Genomic DNA, 17067 nt, shown 5'->3' with positions numbered 1-17067 from the left:
CTTGTTATAGAACCAAATGATAGATTGTGATTATTAGAAATAATAAAGCGTCTTTGGTAGTTCTTTATTGTACAGAAATAGCTAAAAACCCAATAAAACGCTCGACCTACTTTTGTAGATGTAAGCGATGTAAGCGAATAGAAATATTTTTATCGTTGAATTTCTCAAACTAAATTGCCAATTTCACTTTTAACAGTTCAAAAGATCAAAATAAATACTTAAATTAATTAATTTTGTAATTAATTACAATTTAGAGTCCTCAAACAAAACTAACTTTGAGTTATTTTCATCTATTACGGACCATGTTTCTGAGTTGACTCACGTAGTAATGTCTGTATGTAAAGTGTGAGTGAAGTGTCCTAGAGACCTACATTTTCAGCATCCAATTTTTTTTTTCACTACGTAACGAAGAAGATTTTAGTGAAACCTTGGCATAGACGAAAAGTTCAGGGCTTTCTGAAGCTCTGGGACTCCGGGGGTGCCTCAACATTATTGTTCGATAACGCAAAAAACATGCATGAAGAGGCCACAAGCATGAGCGTTCCAAACACAGCTGCAGCAACTTGCACCACTACACAGCCCACGGACACAGAACTACAAGTGTCATACTCGTCTGGCACTGCAGGTAAATTCGATGTGTTGTTATTTCAGCAAAAATCAAATTCATTTTTATGCTATTGACGTGTGAACATGAGTAGATGTAATAATAAAAAAACTGTTGCACGACCAGCAACCAGTTTACCCTTGCCCTTGTGGGGAAAAACAAATCTTGTTATCGTTTCTGTACCGGAATGCTTGGGTAGGTTGGTAAGCCTACCTGTAGAACAACAAACAACCTTAACTATCTAAAACAAATCAAAAACGTGATTTAGTATGTATGTTTTTGTTACAGCTCCGCAGAACTATTTGTTAATAATTTTGTTAGCATTATTATGGCATAGTTTTTAAGAAGAACATAGTGCGCAATTGTTTACTATTTACGTTTGTAATTCAAAATTTAAATTAATGACAACACAAATTATTATAAACAAATACAATTTTAACATGAGTTTCGTCATTAATAAATAAAGGAAAATTATATAAAATAATATGAGATGATTTAGCAGCTAATTATTGCGAGTAAAAATTATTTATGATTAAAAAAAAATAATAATAATAAAGAAGGATTACAGTTCATATTATGCAATGAATGATGATCACTTTACATTCAATTGTATTGAGAGTGAAATCGGAACAAGTATTTTTTTGCTGAACTGGTTTTGTGGGTCATGAGAAAGGAAGAGCTGCCTGCTTACTTGTGTAGGTTATGGTTGCCACGAAAGTGAAAACCAGGATGAAATTTTTTTTCTTTTTTCATAATAGTTACACATCTCATTACAATTGTATTGCGTATACACGTTTCAAAGAAAGAAAGAAAAAAAACGTAATTAATAAATCGTAAAAAAGGCATTGGTATTGATTTCAAGTTCACCGAACAGCACTTTCTACCACTAGAGATCCTTATACCGGTGGTCCATTAATACCTCAGTACGGCCACAATTTATGAACCTAAAAAATAGAACATTCACTATTAAAAACGACATAAGAGTTTTCTTTTTTAAGCAAGGAAAATCCTGGAAGAAAATATTAATTTTGTCAGTTTGACCTTGTCAAACTACTACTTAGATGCGATACCGTAGTGGACCCACTAAACTTTAACTGAGCCAGAAACTGTTACGGTAATTTTATAGTACTTAAGAGTTGGTTATAGCTAAAATTTTGAGGAGCTTGTGACGAAGAAAAAGCTAACAAATATGCTTAGTTTTGGAGACAGAGTGGCTCAGTGATAGAGCGTTCACATCTGATGCAAGAAGTCCCTGATTCGACTCCAAGTCATATGAGTAGGTGGTGGACGTCGTTATGTTTTTCCCAAAGTCCACCCGTTTCCTCACACACATTTCATCATTTCCCTTCATGATGACTCACTTTCATTAATTATCCGTGTTTAGCCTACAGGACATAATCGTGGGACGTAAAACAAAGGTATAAGTTATTATTTCATGTGCAGTCTTGTTTTAAAAAATTCCTGACCATACACTTCAAAGACCGAACTCTCGTAACAGTGTAGAAAACACTATTAATTTAGCATAAAATAGAAAACTCCAACAGTAAATAAGAACCACTTTTGGTGATTTCAATCCTCGTATGGCTAAAAGTACAGAGATTTTTATAGAGAGATGTATGGCCAAGTTTTTTTTTTTTCAGCAACACCCTACTTCAAGATTTCGAGAAAGAAGATTATCCCACTCCTTCGTCCCTATAAAAGTCTTCGTAATGCCCTACATCTTGGGCATTCATTATACAATACACAGAAAATAAATTTAAGATTTAATCGTGAATATGCGCATCTAATTTATCTATTGGCACGAAACGATTTTATCGTATCTCTATATAAATATTGACTGTTTAAATAAATCAGTATCATAAATAATACAATGACGGTTATATAATGACACACTGCATATTAATATACGTAAAGTGGTGATTGTAAGACCTCCGTAGTACAGAAACTAGAGCGAATTAGATACTTGTAAGTATATTTACATAAGCTACTTAAAGGGACGTATGCAGAGATGGGTTTTCGGGGTCCGGACCCCACAATATCCCTACTTGTCTGCAAATTCAATGTAATTCTAGGGGCAAGTTTACAAATTCTAATATAATTTATCCTCAAATTGAATTTGAACCCCTCCCCCACAAATGCGTTTGACCCCTCCCGAAATAAATTCCTACGTACGTGACTGGCTACTTTGTTAAATTATGTTTACATCGTATGTTCTACCTGAGAGTACTGCCACTTCATGGGCTGAATTTGCTGAATTAAACTAGGGAAGAACAACCATATCCTAAAACTTTGGAGAGTAGCTACGCATATTCGTGTAATATTTAGTCGTAAAAATTTGTAATTTCTTACTATAAAGGCATACATATACATTGCGGGCCTAGAGGTTTCTGTTACCAAGGTATGAATAGGGAGTTTTTCCATCTTTAGTAAGACTGTCCAAGGATGATATTTCAGATCCCAAAATAATTATAATGGGATATACAGCCATCTGTTGACCACGCTTGTTCTTACAGAACATACACGATTTACTGGGCTATATCTACATACTTTTATACTTCCACTGTCTTTTTCAACACTCTTCACACCTTACTCAGTTCAAAAAGAGATCCCACCTATATTTAACATTAAAAAAGTGGGTAACTGATACAAATATCCAACTTGCAGAGTAAAACATACCGTTATTCAAATAATATGCGGTCAAAAGTCTACAGGTGGTTAACTTATCAAGCTTTACTATGTGTAAATAAATATAGTTGTGGACGACATTGTACGGTGCCCATTTCCTTTGGACATTTTTTGTTCAACTAAAGCAACAAATCGGGATTCTCACAAATCGGGATTCGGGGAAATTAGAAATATTTTTAAAAATCAGGAAAAATTCTTAGATTGGAAATCAGGGAAAACTGGGATTTTTCTTAGATAGTGATATCTCCCCCTTCCCCCGCTTTGCTTATTTATTGTGATAAGCCAGTAATTCAGACTTATGTATTAACTTAAACTTGTCTCACATACTAATTCAGTAGTTCAAACAGCAATTCTTTGGTTACTTTACGTGTTTGTATATCCGTTGTTATTGACCAAGCCTTTATTTAGTTTTTTTCTCTTTTTTTTTTTTAATCAGTAAACTGTTTATCTTTGTAAATGACGCAGATCAGAGAAAATAGATGGTCTGGTACATGGAAATATGGAGGAAAGTCAAAAAAGTTATTTAGTAAAGAATCTGAACTTTCAAACGTATTTCGTTTGTTATTATTGACATTGGCAGTCATTGTAACAGACACTGACTGAGATACGGGCTTTGCGGTAAGGTGGGTGCCAAATAGGAAGAAGCTGAAGGAGAGAATTGCCTTTCCGCAATGAATTCATGATAATTTCCAATCCTGTTCGTTAGCATATTTTCTTTAAATTTGAGTAGTTTAAACAAAGTTGAATACAAATTTACTAAATTTCATATTTTACGAGGCGGTAACAATACTGATTCATTGTATATGAAAAAAAAAGAAGAAGAAGGCTCCAAAGACGTAACCGAGATAGTGGTTTCTGTTTTTCCAGGGGGGGGGGCCGCGGTGGCTGAGTGGTAGAGCGTTCATCTCTGGTGCTTGGGGTCCCGGGTTCAAACCCTGTTCTCGCCAAGTGAACTTTGTGGTGGACAAACACCGTGTGCGTGGGTTTTCTTGGGGTTCTCCCGTTTCCTCCCACTTTCTTCATTCCACCATTTCATTCATCTATCATCATCACCGTCTCTTATAGCCTAACCGGCATAATCGTGGGACGTAAAACTCAAATATTTCATTTCATTTCATTTCTGTTTTTCCAGGCCCTTCCATTACAGTACTGCAAATGTTAAATAAATAAGTTGGCAACATTGAATTCTATTTGAAGTTAGTTCCTACTCTTGAAATGATTAAAAGAACGATTTATCAGCTTCTGCATAAATTAATAATAATAGTCGCTGAGGAGAGTCACATCATCTTTTAAACAACATATAACTTGACCCATATTATCAGTTAAGCAGTGGCTACTCTTGATGGAAGTGGCATCTCTAATAATAATAATAATAATAATAATAATAATAATAATAATAATAATAATAATAATAATAATAATAATAATAATAATAATAATAATAATAATTTTATTGCTACAAAGGAAGAAAATATCTTATATATTAATAGTTGACTTCCTTCAAGAGCCGATACTGCAATTAAAAATTTATAAGTAGGATAGAATGTCGTCCCTTCTAGGTCGGTATGTAGAGTTGAATTAAACACATTGTAGGTCTCCCACACTCAAAACGGCCTCCTCACTTTCCATTCATTTGTGCGAATTGCTTCCGAAATAAATGGATGGATACATTTGTGTAAGACACCCTATATAACTGATTATATATTGTGGGGTGGAAGAAACCCTATCTTGGCCACTTGATGATGCTTCCTGATGTAGAAAAAAAAATATATTGTCACTCTAAACGTACATAATATGAACGTAGAAATTAAGTAATGTACTTCAAATAATACATTTTCCCACTAAAATTAATATTTTTAAGCAAGGGATAAAAGTGGGTCTGAAAAGGTAGGAGGACGCATGACGTCACGCCGCCCCCCTTGTCTATCTTTGTCCATTCTAATTTTGTTAGGAAGTGGGGGGAGCAACATCCCGCGTTTCCCCACACTTCTACCCCTGCTCTTATTAAAGATTTATTCCCAAAGATTTATTTCCAATTCATTACACTAAAAGAATAGTGTAAGACTGTCCAGGGACTTCTTTTGCTGTATAATATATGAATAGTTTAATTGATATAATAAACAACTGTTATTGAAGGATAGTAGGAAAAAAAGACGTGAAATTTTTAATATAAACATTTGCCAAACAATGGTTCCCAACCGGTGTGTCGCGACACACTGGTGTGTAGCAAAATTTTAGAATTTTGAAATCATGAACCATTTAATAATACGTTAAAAAAATTGAGACAGGTTGTACCATTCAGAGGCGGATCCAAGGGTAGGGCTGTAGGGACTATAGCCCCCCCCCTTGTCATTCAAGTATACACTGGACAAAATGGGCTTCAATCCTGCTTTACACTGGATAAAACTGCAAACTATGGTTTAGCCCCTCCCTTGATCATTTCCTGGATCCGCCAGTGGTACCATTCAACGTTTGCATCGGCAGCAACAATTCTCAGTACTACCTAAGCTACCACCTTTCGGAAATTTATAGGCGTACACTATTAAATTTATATTAATCAAAAATCAAACAAGTGTATCACGATAAAGTAGGTGTTCAGTAAATATGTCCTCAGTCAGAAACGGTTGGGAGCCACTCTTTTAATGTATAGGACTAATCCGTTTCTCGTTAGGAACCCCACAACTGCATAACTCCCAAAGTTATTGTAAGTGCATTTTTACAGACTGAATCTTAAAATCAAACTAAATTAATGAAAAAAATGTAGGCCCATATGATGTATGGGCCTAAGTGATATCTTAGCTGCGCTCACATTTTACTGGCAGATCATTTACCGCAAAGATTTCACATGTACAACCAGGGCCGTAATTTATGCGGGGCAGGGGGCAACTGCCCCTCCAGGAAAGCTCCCCTCGTTCGTAGGGTTCCCACTTTGACAAAATTTTCTTACTCCATATACGATACGAACATGAAATTATAAACGAAGCATCAAACAGGTTCACTATCTTACATAAACAAAACAGCACACAAAAGGCAAATAAAACAATGAGTCGTGGACGCATATCAGTTAAAAAAAATATATATATATATATATATTCTTAGGGGACCTAGAAATAATATTTATTCGTATGGCTTTGAGATATATCAATATTATCCCCTTAATTAATTTCTCGTGTATGGAACGCACCCAGGGGCGTAACTAACGGCCCTGCAGACCTTGCCGTGCGGAACGGCCCACAGACTCCGGGGGCTCATAAAGAGTAAGAGAAAGATGGAAAGAGGGGCCCAAGAATTATTAAAACAACTTTTTCTAGTGGGCTCAAGTATGCGTATTAATGCTTTCCCTCCAGAAAAAAAATCTAAGTTACGGCACTGTGTACCACAGTTCTCAGTTAACCTCTTGATCTTGACGCCATTTTTTTTTTTTTTTAATTCCATACAAGTGTAGTCTCTTTCGTCTCCTTCCTATCTTTAATTGGATCAAAACTCGTTCTTTCCTACTATCCAATATATCCTCACTTCAGCTACTTGTCTACATGTTTTATATCCACATTTCGAATTCGTCCAGTCCTGTTCGGTCGCTTTTTTTTTTTTTTTTTTTGTCATTTCTACCCCATAAAATACAAATCTTCACGCTAAACATCTGATGAGTCTCATTAGTCAAAGAAACATCTAATATCTTAAATTAATTAATTCTTTGCAATCTGAAAACTGAAGATAGAGGTACCCAATCTAATGGTCGAGATTCATTTCCAAAAATTCAAAATTAAAAAAATAAAAACCGTCCTTTAGGTTAAAGGAAATGGTTCATGAACGAAAATGAAATGATTACAAAAGAATTGATAGAATGGAAATGTGGGAGTAAAGAAGAAAACCTCAAGAAAACCTGTGGACGTAATGCCCACAAACTTATAGCATTTAGAATTGAACCAGAGACTCCTCGCCAAAGGTCATCACTGTTCCACAAAACCACAGCTATGTTAATTTTTATGATTTTGTTTGAAACATAAGAGTACCCTTTTTCCGCAAGATACCACAGACTTAAAGTCAAATGGAGATAGTATTATAATGCCAGTCAGTTTTTTTTTTTAATAATTTGATTTAATTTATTGAATAGTTTGTATTCATAATAATCCAATTTATACATGTTTCGAATCTTCAGCAAGCGAGAAAGACATAAACCGATGTACTGGCCACACATCACCAAATTAAAGGCTGTTTGGTTGCCCATAACCCGCTAGAGGCTAATAGCAGGTTGGTTTTAGCTTGGTTGAGGGTAGGATTGAATTTCTGCAAATTAAACATAGGAATGGTCCTACATTGACTTTCACGCTGAATTGCAATGTACGCGGTTTATATTAACTCGGACTATGGACGTTTTTAATATTTGATTTTTCTTCAGTTTTATTATTCTTCAGTAAACTACCCTTCAACTCAAGTGTAGCCTTGCGATTAGTGAGCGTGCTTGATATACATAGTCCCGGGTTCGATCCTTGGCCAAAAGCAAAGATTGTTGTCATTGTGTACTCAACGTCCTGGTTAAAATTGGAAAAGCTGCCTGAGTTACAGGGGTTAAACTCTTGACATTCAAAGTCGGCAATAATGGTATAAGACGTCCAAGTGCTGACCATACATCAAACTGTTGAGTATGCACCATATAGGCGACCGGAGTTTTCGTGGGCTGTAGCAATGTTTCTTCGAGGTACACTTTCTGAGAGCTTTGCATCTCGGAATTGATCAACTCTCCATCTCTACCCAAGATAAATTGAATTGCTATTATGTATAGTACAGGACACATCATTAAGCAGATATTATCGCATCGCAGGCTTCTCACATCATGATTTTCCATACAAAATTTTGTAAAAGAAAACCTGGTCTGTAACGTAAGGAAATTTAAGTTCTACGTTAGCTTTAGTATTAGGTGTTAAAGTCCTCATCCCGGTGAAATTAAAATACCGCTAATTTTACAGTAATTAGGTGGTATCTTCAAATAGATAAAATATAATCGAAATGTGGAACAAGAGCGCCCTAGACAATGTCATTTTACATGATATACCGTTATCACGACTCACTTATCTGCTTTCGATTTGGAGCTGTTTTTGAAAATCAACGTTTATTTTCGCGTTTCTAAACGGCTGGAAACGGAAAGCCACTAGGTGACTTGTGATAACGTTACCTCACGCAAAATAATATTGTCTAGGGCGCTCTTGTTCCACATTTCAATTATCTTTTTTCTATTTGAAGATATCACATAATTACTGTAAAATTTGCGGTATTTTAATTTCGCCGGGATGAGGCCTCTTAAGGTTGAAAGGAACTTTTCATTAAGGAATCCCCTAAATACGAGCTTATAAAGTAAAATGATCTTTTGGCTAAAGGAGATGGATATGATTATTGAAAGTAAATTAGTATGAAATAATTGGTGAAGTGAGGATATGTTAGGAAACTGGAAAATCCCGAGAAAACCCATAAGCATGATGGTGTCCACCACAAAATTGCGTGGCCAAGGGTCGAACCAGGGAACCCTCTCACCAATGTTGAGTGCTGAATTACTTATATTTACAATTTGTTTCGGTTTGAATAGTGTGGTTGCCAGCCCTTTTCATATACATATAACAGATGGACATGTAAATGAATTTCACTTTATTTGATTACTTTTGTAAAAATTTACTCTAAAAATGAAACTTAATGTTTTTCTTATAGACAAGTTTTGGTGTTCCTCCCGTATAAATTTACTTCATTGTATATTGTAATGAATGAGTTCTGAGTTAAAACAAGTGCTACCATCTATCGTGTTTTCTTGCTATTAAGTTTACCCCAATTTCTTTCTTCCCCCATCGACTTTGAACTACAAAATGAGTCCCAGTAACCTATTTCGAAGCAAAGCATTACATTTTCGTGGAGTGGAATGTTTTTACATTTTGAGGAAAGAAGAAAAAAGCCGGAGAATATATATATATATATATATATCACAGTACTAGCAGTAAACGAAGAGATCCATCCTTTCGACTTCGATCGAGCCTTTTACGTAGGCGTTTTGATTACGGCGCTAGATAATCGGTTGCCATGGTTTTGCAATAGAAGCTACTCCTGGCTTTTACACGGTATCACAGTATTGAATTGACCCACTAACCATTTCTTCTTTCTGGGCCAAGTTCGCACGTGAGTTGTCTTCACCATTTTGCCGTTCAAAATAACTCAAGAAATAAAAATAAAAAACAGTGAAATATGACTGGCAAATGTGTTTTTTATTTCTTCTTATCTCCAGCCAGTTGACTGCGGATAGTACTGTTGCATACAATGTATTGCCACGGCATTTTACAGAAGGTTTTACACCCTTCACACAATCCTGAAATCTTAAATTTCTTTACAGAAGTATCAAGATTTTTTTAAAAATATAGATAATAGTTAGCAATATTATATAGTATATACATATTATGAACGTAGGCAATTCGACTTCTTTTAACACGTCTTTGCAAGGGGGCACGGTGGCTTAGTGGTAGAGCTCATATTTTTGGTACTTGGGAACCCTGGTTCGATCCTCGGCCAAGTAAGTTTGTGGTAGAGAATATCTTGTCCGTGCGTTTTTTCGGGATACTCCCGTTTCCTTCCACTTTCTCATCCCATCATCATTCACTTGCTGTAATCATCGTCACCCTTAGTCTGAAGGACATAATTGTGGAACGTTAGACTCGACTCTTAGATTCTTCTTCTTCTTCTTCTTCTTCTTCTTCTTCTTCTTATTATTATTATTATTATTATTATTATTATTATTATTATTATTATTATTATTATTATTATTATTATTATTATTATACATATTTGTGACAGTGAGGGTATATGAGAGAACTTCTATTTAAAATGGAATCCGAACTATTTACTCTGGTTTGTATCCGTGGAAGCATACCTTGCGGGACCTTCTAACCCAAACCCACGCGCAAGGGAAAGTATACTTGTTAGCCCCCTTGGTGGGGACACTCGATCGAGAAAGTGTAAAATGCTTTTTCAGGCCAGCCATCCTGAATGAGGTTTTCCTGGATTTTCCTCATTCACACCAGGCAAATGGCGGGGTGGTACCTAACTTGTAGGTACCAGGCCACTTTCTTTCTTCCCTTTCCCCGAATAGTGTGTGCTCGCCGAAGGACGTCATCCCTCAAAACACGACTGGCTAACATGGCCATAGATACTGACAGCCCAGAAATCTAATTCCTAATCCTAATCTTAGTGACGGGCTAACATGGCCATAGATGCCAAATGCCTAGAAATCTAATTCATAAATCTCTTTTTTTAGGCTAAGGAAAAATAAAGATAATGAGGAATGAAAGTGTGAGAGTAAATTGGAGAACCCACAGATTCGATGTTGTCCACCATAAATTTACGTAGCCGGGATCGAAACAGAGACCGCTGGCACTAACGATGAGCGTCACTATTAAGTCTTTGTCATGAAGGGGCTAGTTTACCATACAATTGAAGATTTTAATACCAATGATAATCGTCAAATTACCGCAAGAATTGTGGAATGAATTTATATTTGACGTTTTTTTTTTTTTTTTTTTAAAGATAAGTATAGCTAATCAGTTATGATTTCATTTAATTATCAATTGTGGAGAATAATTAATACTATTCATCACCTATTCAGAATGCAAAATTGAGCTGAGGAAGGGAAATGTTCCTACCACTACGCGAATTACCGTGCAAAGTAAGTTATGTCTTAGTTCATCAGGGACGTATGGAATGTTAAGTGTATGGGAAGTTTTTGGCCACTATTCCTCGGGGTCATGACTGATTATAATCACCTTACTTAAAACTATCTACGTCATGACTACTTAATAAATTGCAAAGTTTGGTCTTTTTTTAAAAGTATCCATCCTAACGAATGGGACAATTTTTCGGTCATTAATCTTGAGGATTTGAGAGAGACCTACACCATTAGGGGCGGATTTAGGGGGCTGCATCGTTGTATGTGCACCCCTTCGTTGTAAATAAAAAATATTCTAAAATTAGAAGCTAGCGGTGAAAATGGCAACACTTTCATAAGGATTCTCTACGATACAAGTATCCATCACATTCCAGGTGTCAATGATTAAAGAAATTCCTGATCGAAAAGCAGCAAGCTAATTATATACTGAAAAATTATAGCAATACAAAGCAGCGGTGGCTCACATAGTAAAGCGTTGAGTGTGCATTCGGAAAGTCGTGGGTTCGACTCCCGAAACCAGACATAGCATTTGCAAGGCAATTTCTCATTCAAACCTCAGATGCCTAAAGGCATTACAAAATTCAAAATTTATTGGTAGTTATTGGTGCACCTGCTCGTCACATAATTCTGGATCTGACCTTGTACACCATGGACACTGTTCTCATGAAAAATTTCTATGTCTTCGAGAACCGACATGGAAAAAGTGTAGCTAAAGCCGTCCTCGAGAAAGTGATTCCCAAGAAAGGAACTTCCACCGCGTAGTGCAGTGGACCATTATCTTCACCCGAACAAACACAAATCAAGATGCTGAAATTTTGTACCATTAAAATATCGACAGGAGGAACATTGTTTGACATACTCTTCAACAAATGGCACTGCGTTAAGTTATTACATATTTCAAATCTACATGTAAAACAATATCTTACAATTTCACATTTATTATCCACTGTTGCAAACTAAGAATATTACAGTAATACAAATCTTGAAAAACAACACCCAAATTTTTGGCAGGTTCTTCAACAGTATTTACACAAGTTGTACGAATGGGATAACACACATTCAAGATACTTTAGTGTTCAGTACTATGGCCATCAGATGACGTATTTCGAAGAAGTAGTAAAAAGTTAAAAGGAATTGAAAATTCGATTATTTTTTTCAAAAGACTTTATTTCGAAAAAGCGTTCAGATAAGTATCACATCCAATTGCGTTGACGGTTTTCAATAAATATAAAGACAATATAAAGGAGTAAAATGAATATTAAGAATACATATACAGTATTTTTTTGCAAAGACAACCGGCAACACTGATTTCATTTTTAGTTGGTGTATATGGGATCGTTAAGATCATGTATACTACATTAAAATTCATGTTTTATATAAACTTGGTGCTTAAGAAAAAGTGGGAGGGACATTAAACTACAAACGGAGGCTTTATCAGTTTTGAATTTGTTTCCTCACATTTGTACTCTCAAATTGACATGCTTTGAGGTAAATTGTCATGCGTAATTAAAAGAAAAAAAAAAAAGACGACAAAAACAACAATTTATGGTGTTGGAAAGTGTATCGCTCGTGTTAGCAATAATAGCACGTTGCCTCGGTGTAAAGCGGTTACCTCTGGCATGTGGGGTCCCTGCTTTCGATCCCTGGCCAAGTATGTTTTTGGGGCAAACATCGTGTTCTTGGGGTTTTTATCGTCCTCCCACATTATCATTCCACAAATAATTCCAGCGCCGGATTAATCCATCTAGCCTGGGGCTAGAAAAAAAATATGTGGTTCCTGCTGATTTCGCCTAATATATTTCTGTGAAAGAACAGTGGAAGAGTTAAGGGAATACATGTAGTTCTACTATATCAACCACGCCATGCATTAGGATGATATTATATCTAATGGAGCTTTCCAAATGCATAAAGATTTTTAGGATTTAGATTTCTGGGCTTTCGGCACCTAAGGCCATTTAGCCCATCACGATTTGAGGGATGACGTCCCTCGGCGAGCACACAATCCGGGGAAAGGGAAGGAAGGAAGCGGCCTAGGATCTATAAGTTAGGTACCACCCCAGCATTTGCCTGGTGTGAATGAGGAAAACCTCATTCAGGGTGGCTGGCCTGAAAAAGCGTGTTACACTTTTTCGACCGAGTAACCCCACCGGGAATCGAACCTGGGACCGCTCCAAATGCATAAAGAATACATAAAATAGTAAATCTATAATATAAATGTAATGATGTTTTTTAAAAGCTGATATATGCTAATTTATCGTTTGTTATGGTGGATGTAACAAGCAAAGAAATTTGTTGAGTTGACTTTGAGTTTTACGTCCCGTTCAGCACCGAGGCTACATGAGACGTGGACCTACTGATTAACGTGGAATCCGAACCACATGAGCTCCCGCCGGGAATCGAACCCGGGTCTCCCACGCCAAAGGCGCGTACGCTAACAGCAAAGAAATTCGTTTCATGTTTTTGGTTATATTTTATCCTATGATGATGATTGAATCTTGTATGATTCTTTTTTACACAGCCTGGTGAGATTTTGATCAGAGTGGAGCCTCCCGTCCACCTGGAGGCTTCGATCTACAGCCCCCCCCTCTGAATCCACCCTTAATCTTTCTTCCCTCATCCATTAGTTTCCTTAATCATCTGTCTCCCTTAGCCTAAAAGAGCATAATCGTGGGGCGTTAAGTTCAAAAATTTCATTTCGTTTCCATTAATAATCTGCATTTATATTAATTCTGCTGGAACATATATTTTTTTAAGGCACTGTACATGTAAAAATGTCATATTGTAAAGTAACGTATTGGTTGTATTGTTATTTATCTTGTAACAGTAACGTAAACACTACTTTCAACACCAACCCGTTGAGAATGCTCCAAGAGCATTGCCAGAACGAACTTAAAAAGAATGGAGAGATGGAGCGGGAAGGATAAATGTGATTGTTCTTACATGTAAAAGTAAATCTTTTTATCCGCACCTTATTCTGTTTCTCGCAAAAATTCGCAAAATATCATCTCTCTCTGATATTACCTTAAATCTCCCGAAATTCGAACTTTTTGGCCAATATCTGGGGAACAGTGGCCAGTTAGCCAGTAGCCAGTTGATCAGTGGCCACCGGTTACTATTTAGTACTAAAATGTTCACCATCCTATTAGGTATCGATCAACACCAATATGATCTCTCTGAGACTTACTGTTCCCGAGATATAGTTCCTTAAATCTCCCGAAATTCGAACTTTTTTTTTTGGCTAATATATGGAGAACGGTGGCCAGTTCAACAATGGCTACCGGTTACTATTTGGTACCGAACTATTTACCATCCTCTTAGGTATTGATAAACACCAATATTATCTCTTTATGACTTACGGTTCCTGAGATATAACTCCTTAAATCTGCCGAAACGGAACTAATTTTTAGCCAATATCTCGGAAACGGTAAGAGTGACACGAAAAATTCCATCATTTTCCCAGATAGTTTTTGGTGCTCTATCGAATGGAGAGCTCAAAATTGAAAAAAAAAAAAAAAAAAAAAATCACAGATAACAGGCAGGACATACACACACACACAGACATAGAGAATTCAATAACGAACTTTTTTAAAAAAAAGTTCGTTGAATATCGATGAAGTTCAAACTCTTAACTTTGCGGAAGCGTCGAATTTTGAAAGCGTTTCCAAATTGAGAAGTTGAAAATTAAATTCCTTTCAAGACAAATTGAAAGACCACTACTTTGATGGTTGTACCTGGTCAGGTAATTTTCCAAAACACTGCAAGATAAAAATCTCTACAAAAAAATGTTATCAAAATATAGTATTAATAGGTAAATACCGATAAAAAAGAAAAGTACTTTAATTCGTAGATAGTGTAGCTGACATAACAACAGTTTTTGACGTCGTAATGTTTTTTAATTGAACGTAGCAATTCTGTCTTGTATAAAGTCCTGTATTACGCTTAAAATTATTGGCTCATATTTTGTTTTGGTTAAAACAAAAAGAAAAAAATATATCCTGCACATTTAACGCTCATAAATTTTGAAATATGCTTTTTTTTAAGATAAAAGAAATAATGAAAATAATGTATATATCATTTTTAATCCGAGAAAGCCCTTGGCCAGTACCCTGAGTGTACTTGCAATCAATCGCGAAACTAGGTCAGGAGAGAATTACGAAAAGCGACTGCGCGCCGCTCTCACTGTGCCTCCAATATGGCTGCCTTGCGCACCACACTTGTACTCTCGGTTCTTGTTATAAGCTGTGTTCGCATGGTATTTGAGGGAGCCGAGCCGAACGTAGTAATGTAGCGAGCGACGGACGAAAGCGAAACAAGTGAAGTTGGAATGGATGGATGTAGTAGGCGGGACAGTGGCGTGTTGCGTCTGCGCGCCACTCTTTTAGAAGCAAGATTCCCCGTTCCCCTTCCCATTACATACAAAGAGGCCACGCGGGCAATAGTGCCAATGTTAGTAGGTGACCTGAATTTTCTGTGTAATCGTTGTCGTAAAACAACATTTTTCAGCATGCCAAGAAAGGCTGTTTATATTTTGATTTTTCTTTTTTTAAAGTAAACGTTTGTTTGATTGAAAGTGATAGCGTGGTAGTTGCATCATCCGTATACTAATTACTCTTTTTCGAAATTGAAAGTACCTTATACATAAAATTCATAATAAACCGAGAGATGATTTAGAAAAAAAAGTTCAACATAAAATAATGAATCCCAATTGATGATGTAATTTTATATATTGGACATAATGACAATAGTTTTTTTTTTTTACCTAATGTGGGAGGAGAGGAGAGGTAGAGAAGTATGTATGTCATGGTCACTTGTGTTGGGAATAAATAGTACACGCATATTATGGTATTTCTGATTACGTTTCTGTTTTAAAATAAACTTGAGTTCTTTGAAATTAATGAATAGATTTAACTTCGAAGAATTTTTAGTTTTTCTTTATAATACGAGAGTTTCAGAAATTCATTGGCACATTTTTTTTTTTTTTTAAAGAAGGAATCGTAATTCAAATTAGCCACATTCAAAGGCCTTCACTGCTTTATTTCAAATTTTGCTAATAATGCGATTAAGATAATGTGAACATCTTTGGAAAATAGGCCCAGTAAACCACTGTACTTTCTCTAATCTGATCTCTTCTTACCCAGACAAGTGCCGAATTAGCGAAAGTACCTTATTACTGATCTACATACAGTACTCTTATTGTGATCTACATAGTAGTATTGGCTTTCTGAGAAGATCTTGCAAGAGAAACTTATGTAAGATACCATTTTTTTGACATGGCAGTACATAGCAGTACATGTTTTTTTCGTTGGTTGCCATTAAACCGACCAATGCGCAACAGTCACTTTTGTATGCTTCAAACACTTAAATACAAATTTAAATTTTCACATACTGTTCGCGTGAGCTCCTTCGTGGTTCGGCGGTTAGCGTACGCGTCTTTAGCGTGGGACACCCGGGTTCGATTCCCGGCGGGAGTTCATATGGTTGTGATTTCATGTTAATCAGTAAGTCCACGTCTCATATAGCCTCGCTGCTAAAAGGAACGTTAAATTCGAAGTCAACTCAACTCATATTGTTGACATGGAATTACAACACTCTCTTAGTGATACGGCTTGAAAAAAAATCTTCTGATATAGGCGTCAATTCTAAAACCCTAGTGCTCCAATAACACAAATTCAAATTGATATATAGGCTTACATGTTTTGGCCTTGAATTGTAAGGACTGGTATAAAAAAGTAATATAGTTGGAATAGTAAATCAGATGTTTTTTAACAGTAACGTCCTATTTTAAAGTTTTATCCGTCACTTTACATGCTTCCGACTTAGTACTTGGACACAAATATTTCTTTTCCACCAGCATATTAAAAAATATATATTCATCAGTCGAGATTGCTTTCAGATGTGTGCTTGAATATTTGATTCCGCACGTTTCATGGTTAATCTGAAAGTGACAAGATTTTATTAACTCTAATGCCTCCCCTCCAAAAAAAAAAAAAAAAAAAGGAATAAAGTGATATTTTCAGCATTATTTAAAACTCAAGTATGAATACGGAATACATTGTTATTCGAAACTTTTGTGAGATAGTGG

At 36.0% G+C, this 17067-nt stretch overlaps 1 protein-coding gene across 1 annotated transcript in view; it reads left to right on the top strand.

Annotated features, from left to right (window-relative positions):
* Positions 1–318: 318 nt before the first annotated feature.
* ftz-f1 (ftz transcription factor 1) overlaps positions 319–17067 on the top strand; it is a 507056-nt gene continuing 490307 nt past the window's right edge. Inside the window, exon 1 of the mRNA XM_081764115.1 lies at positions 319–625. Coding sequence (XP_081620241.1) covers positions 514–625 — 112 coding nt within the window. The 5' untranslated portion in view covers positions 319–513. The remainder of the gene's footprint in view (positions 626–17067) is intronic.

This window comes from Thermobia domestica, chromosome 7 (assembly GCF_964235325.1).
Source record: "Thermobia domestica chromosome 7, izTheDome1.hap1.1, whole genome shotgun sequence".
NCBI classification, from domain to species: domain Eukaryota; kingdom Metazoa; phylum Arthropoda; class Insecta; order Zygentoma; family Lepismatidae; genus Thermobia; species Thermobia domestica.
Note: the sequence above shows the minus strand (reverse complement) of the source record. Positions and strands in the feature narration are given on the sequence as shown.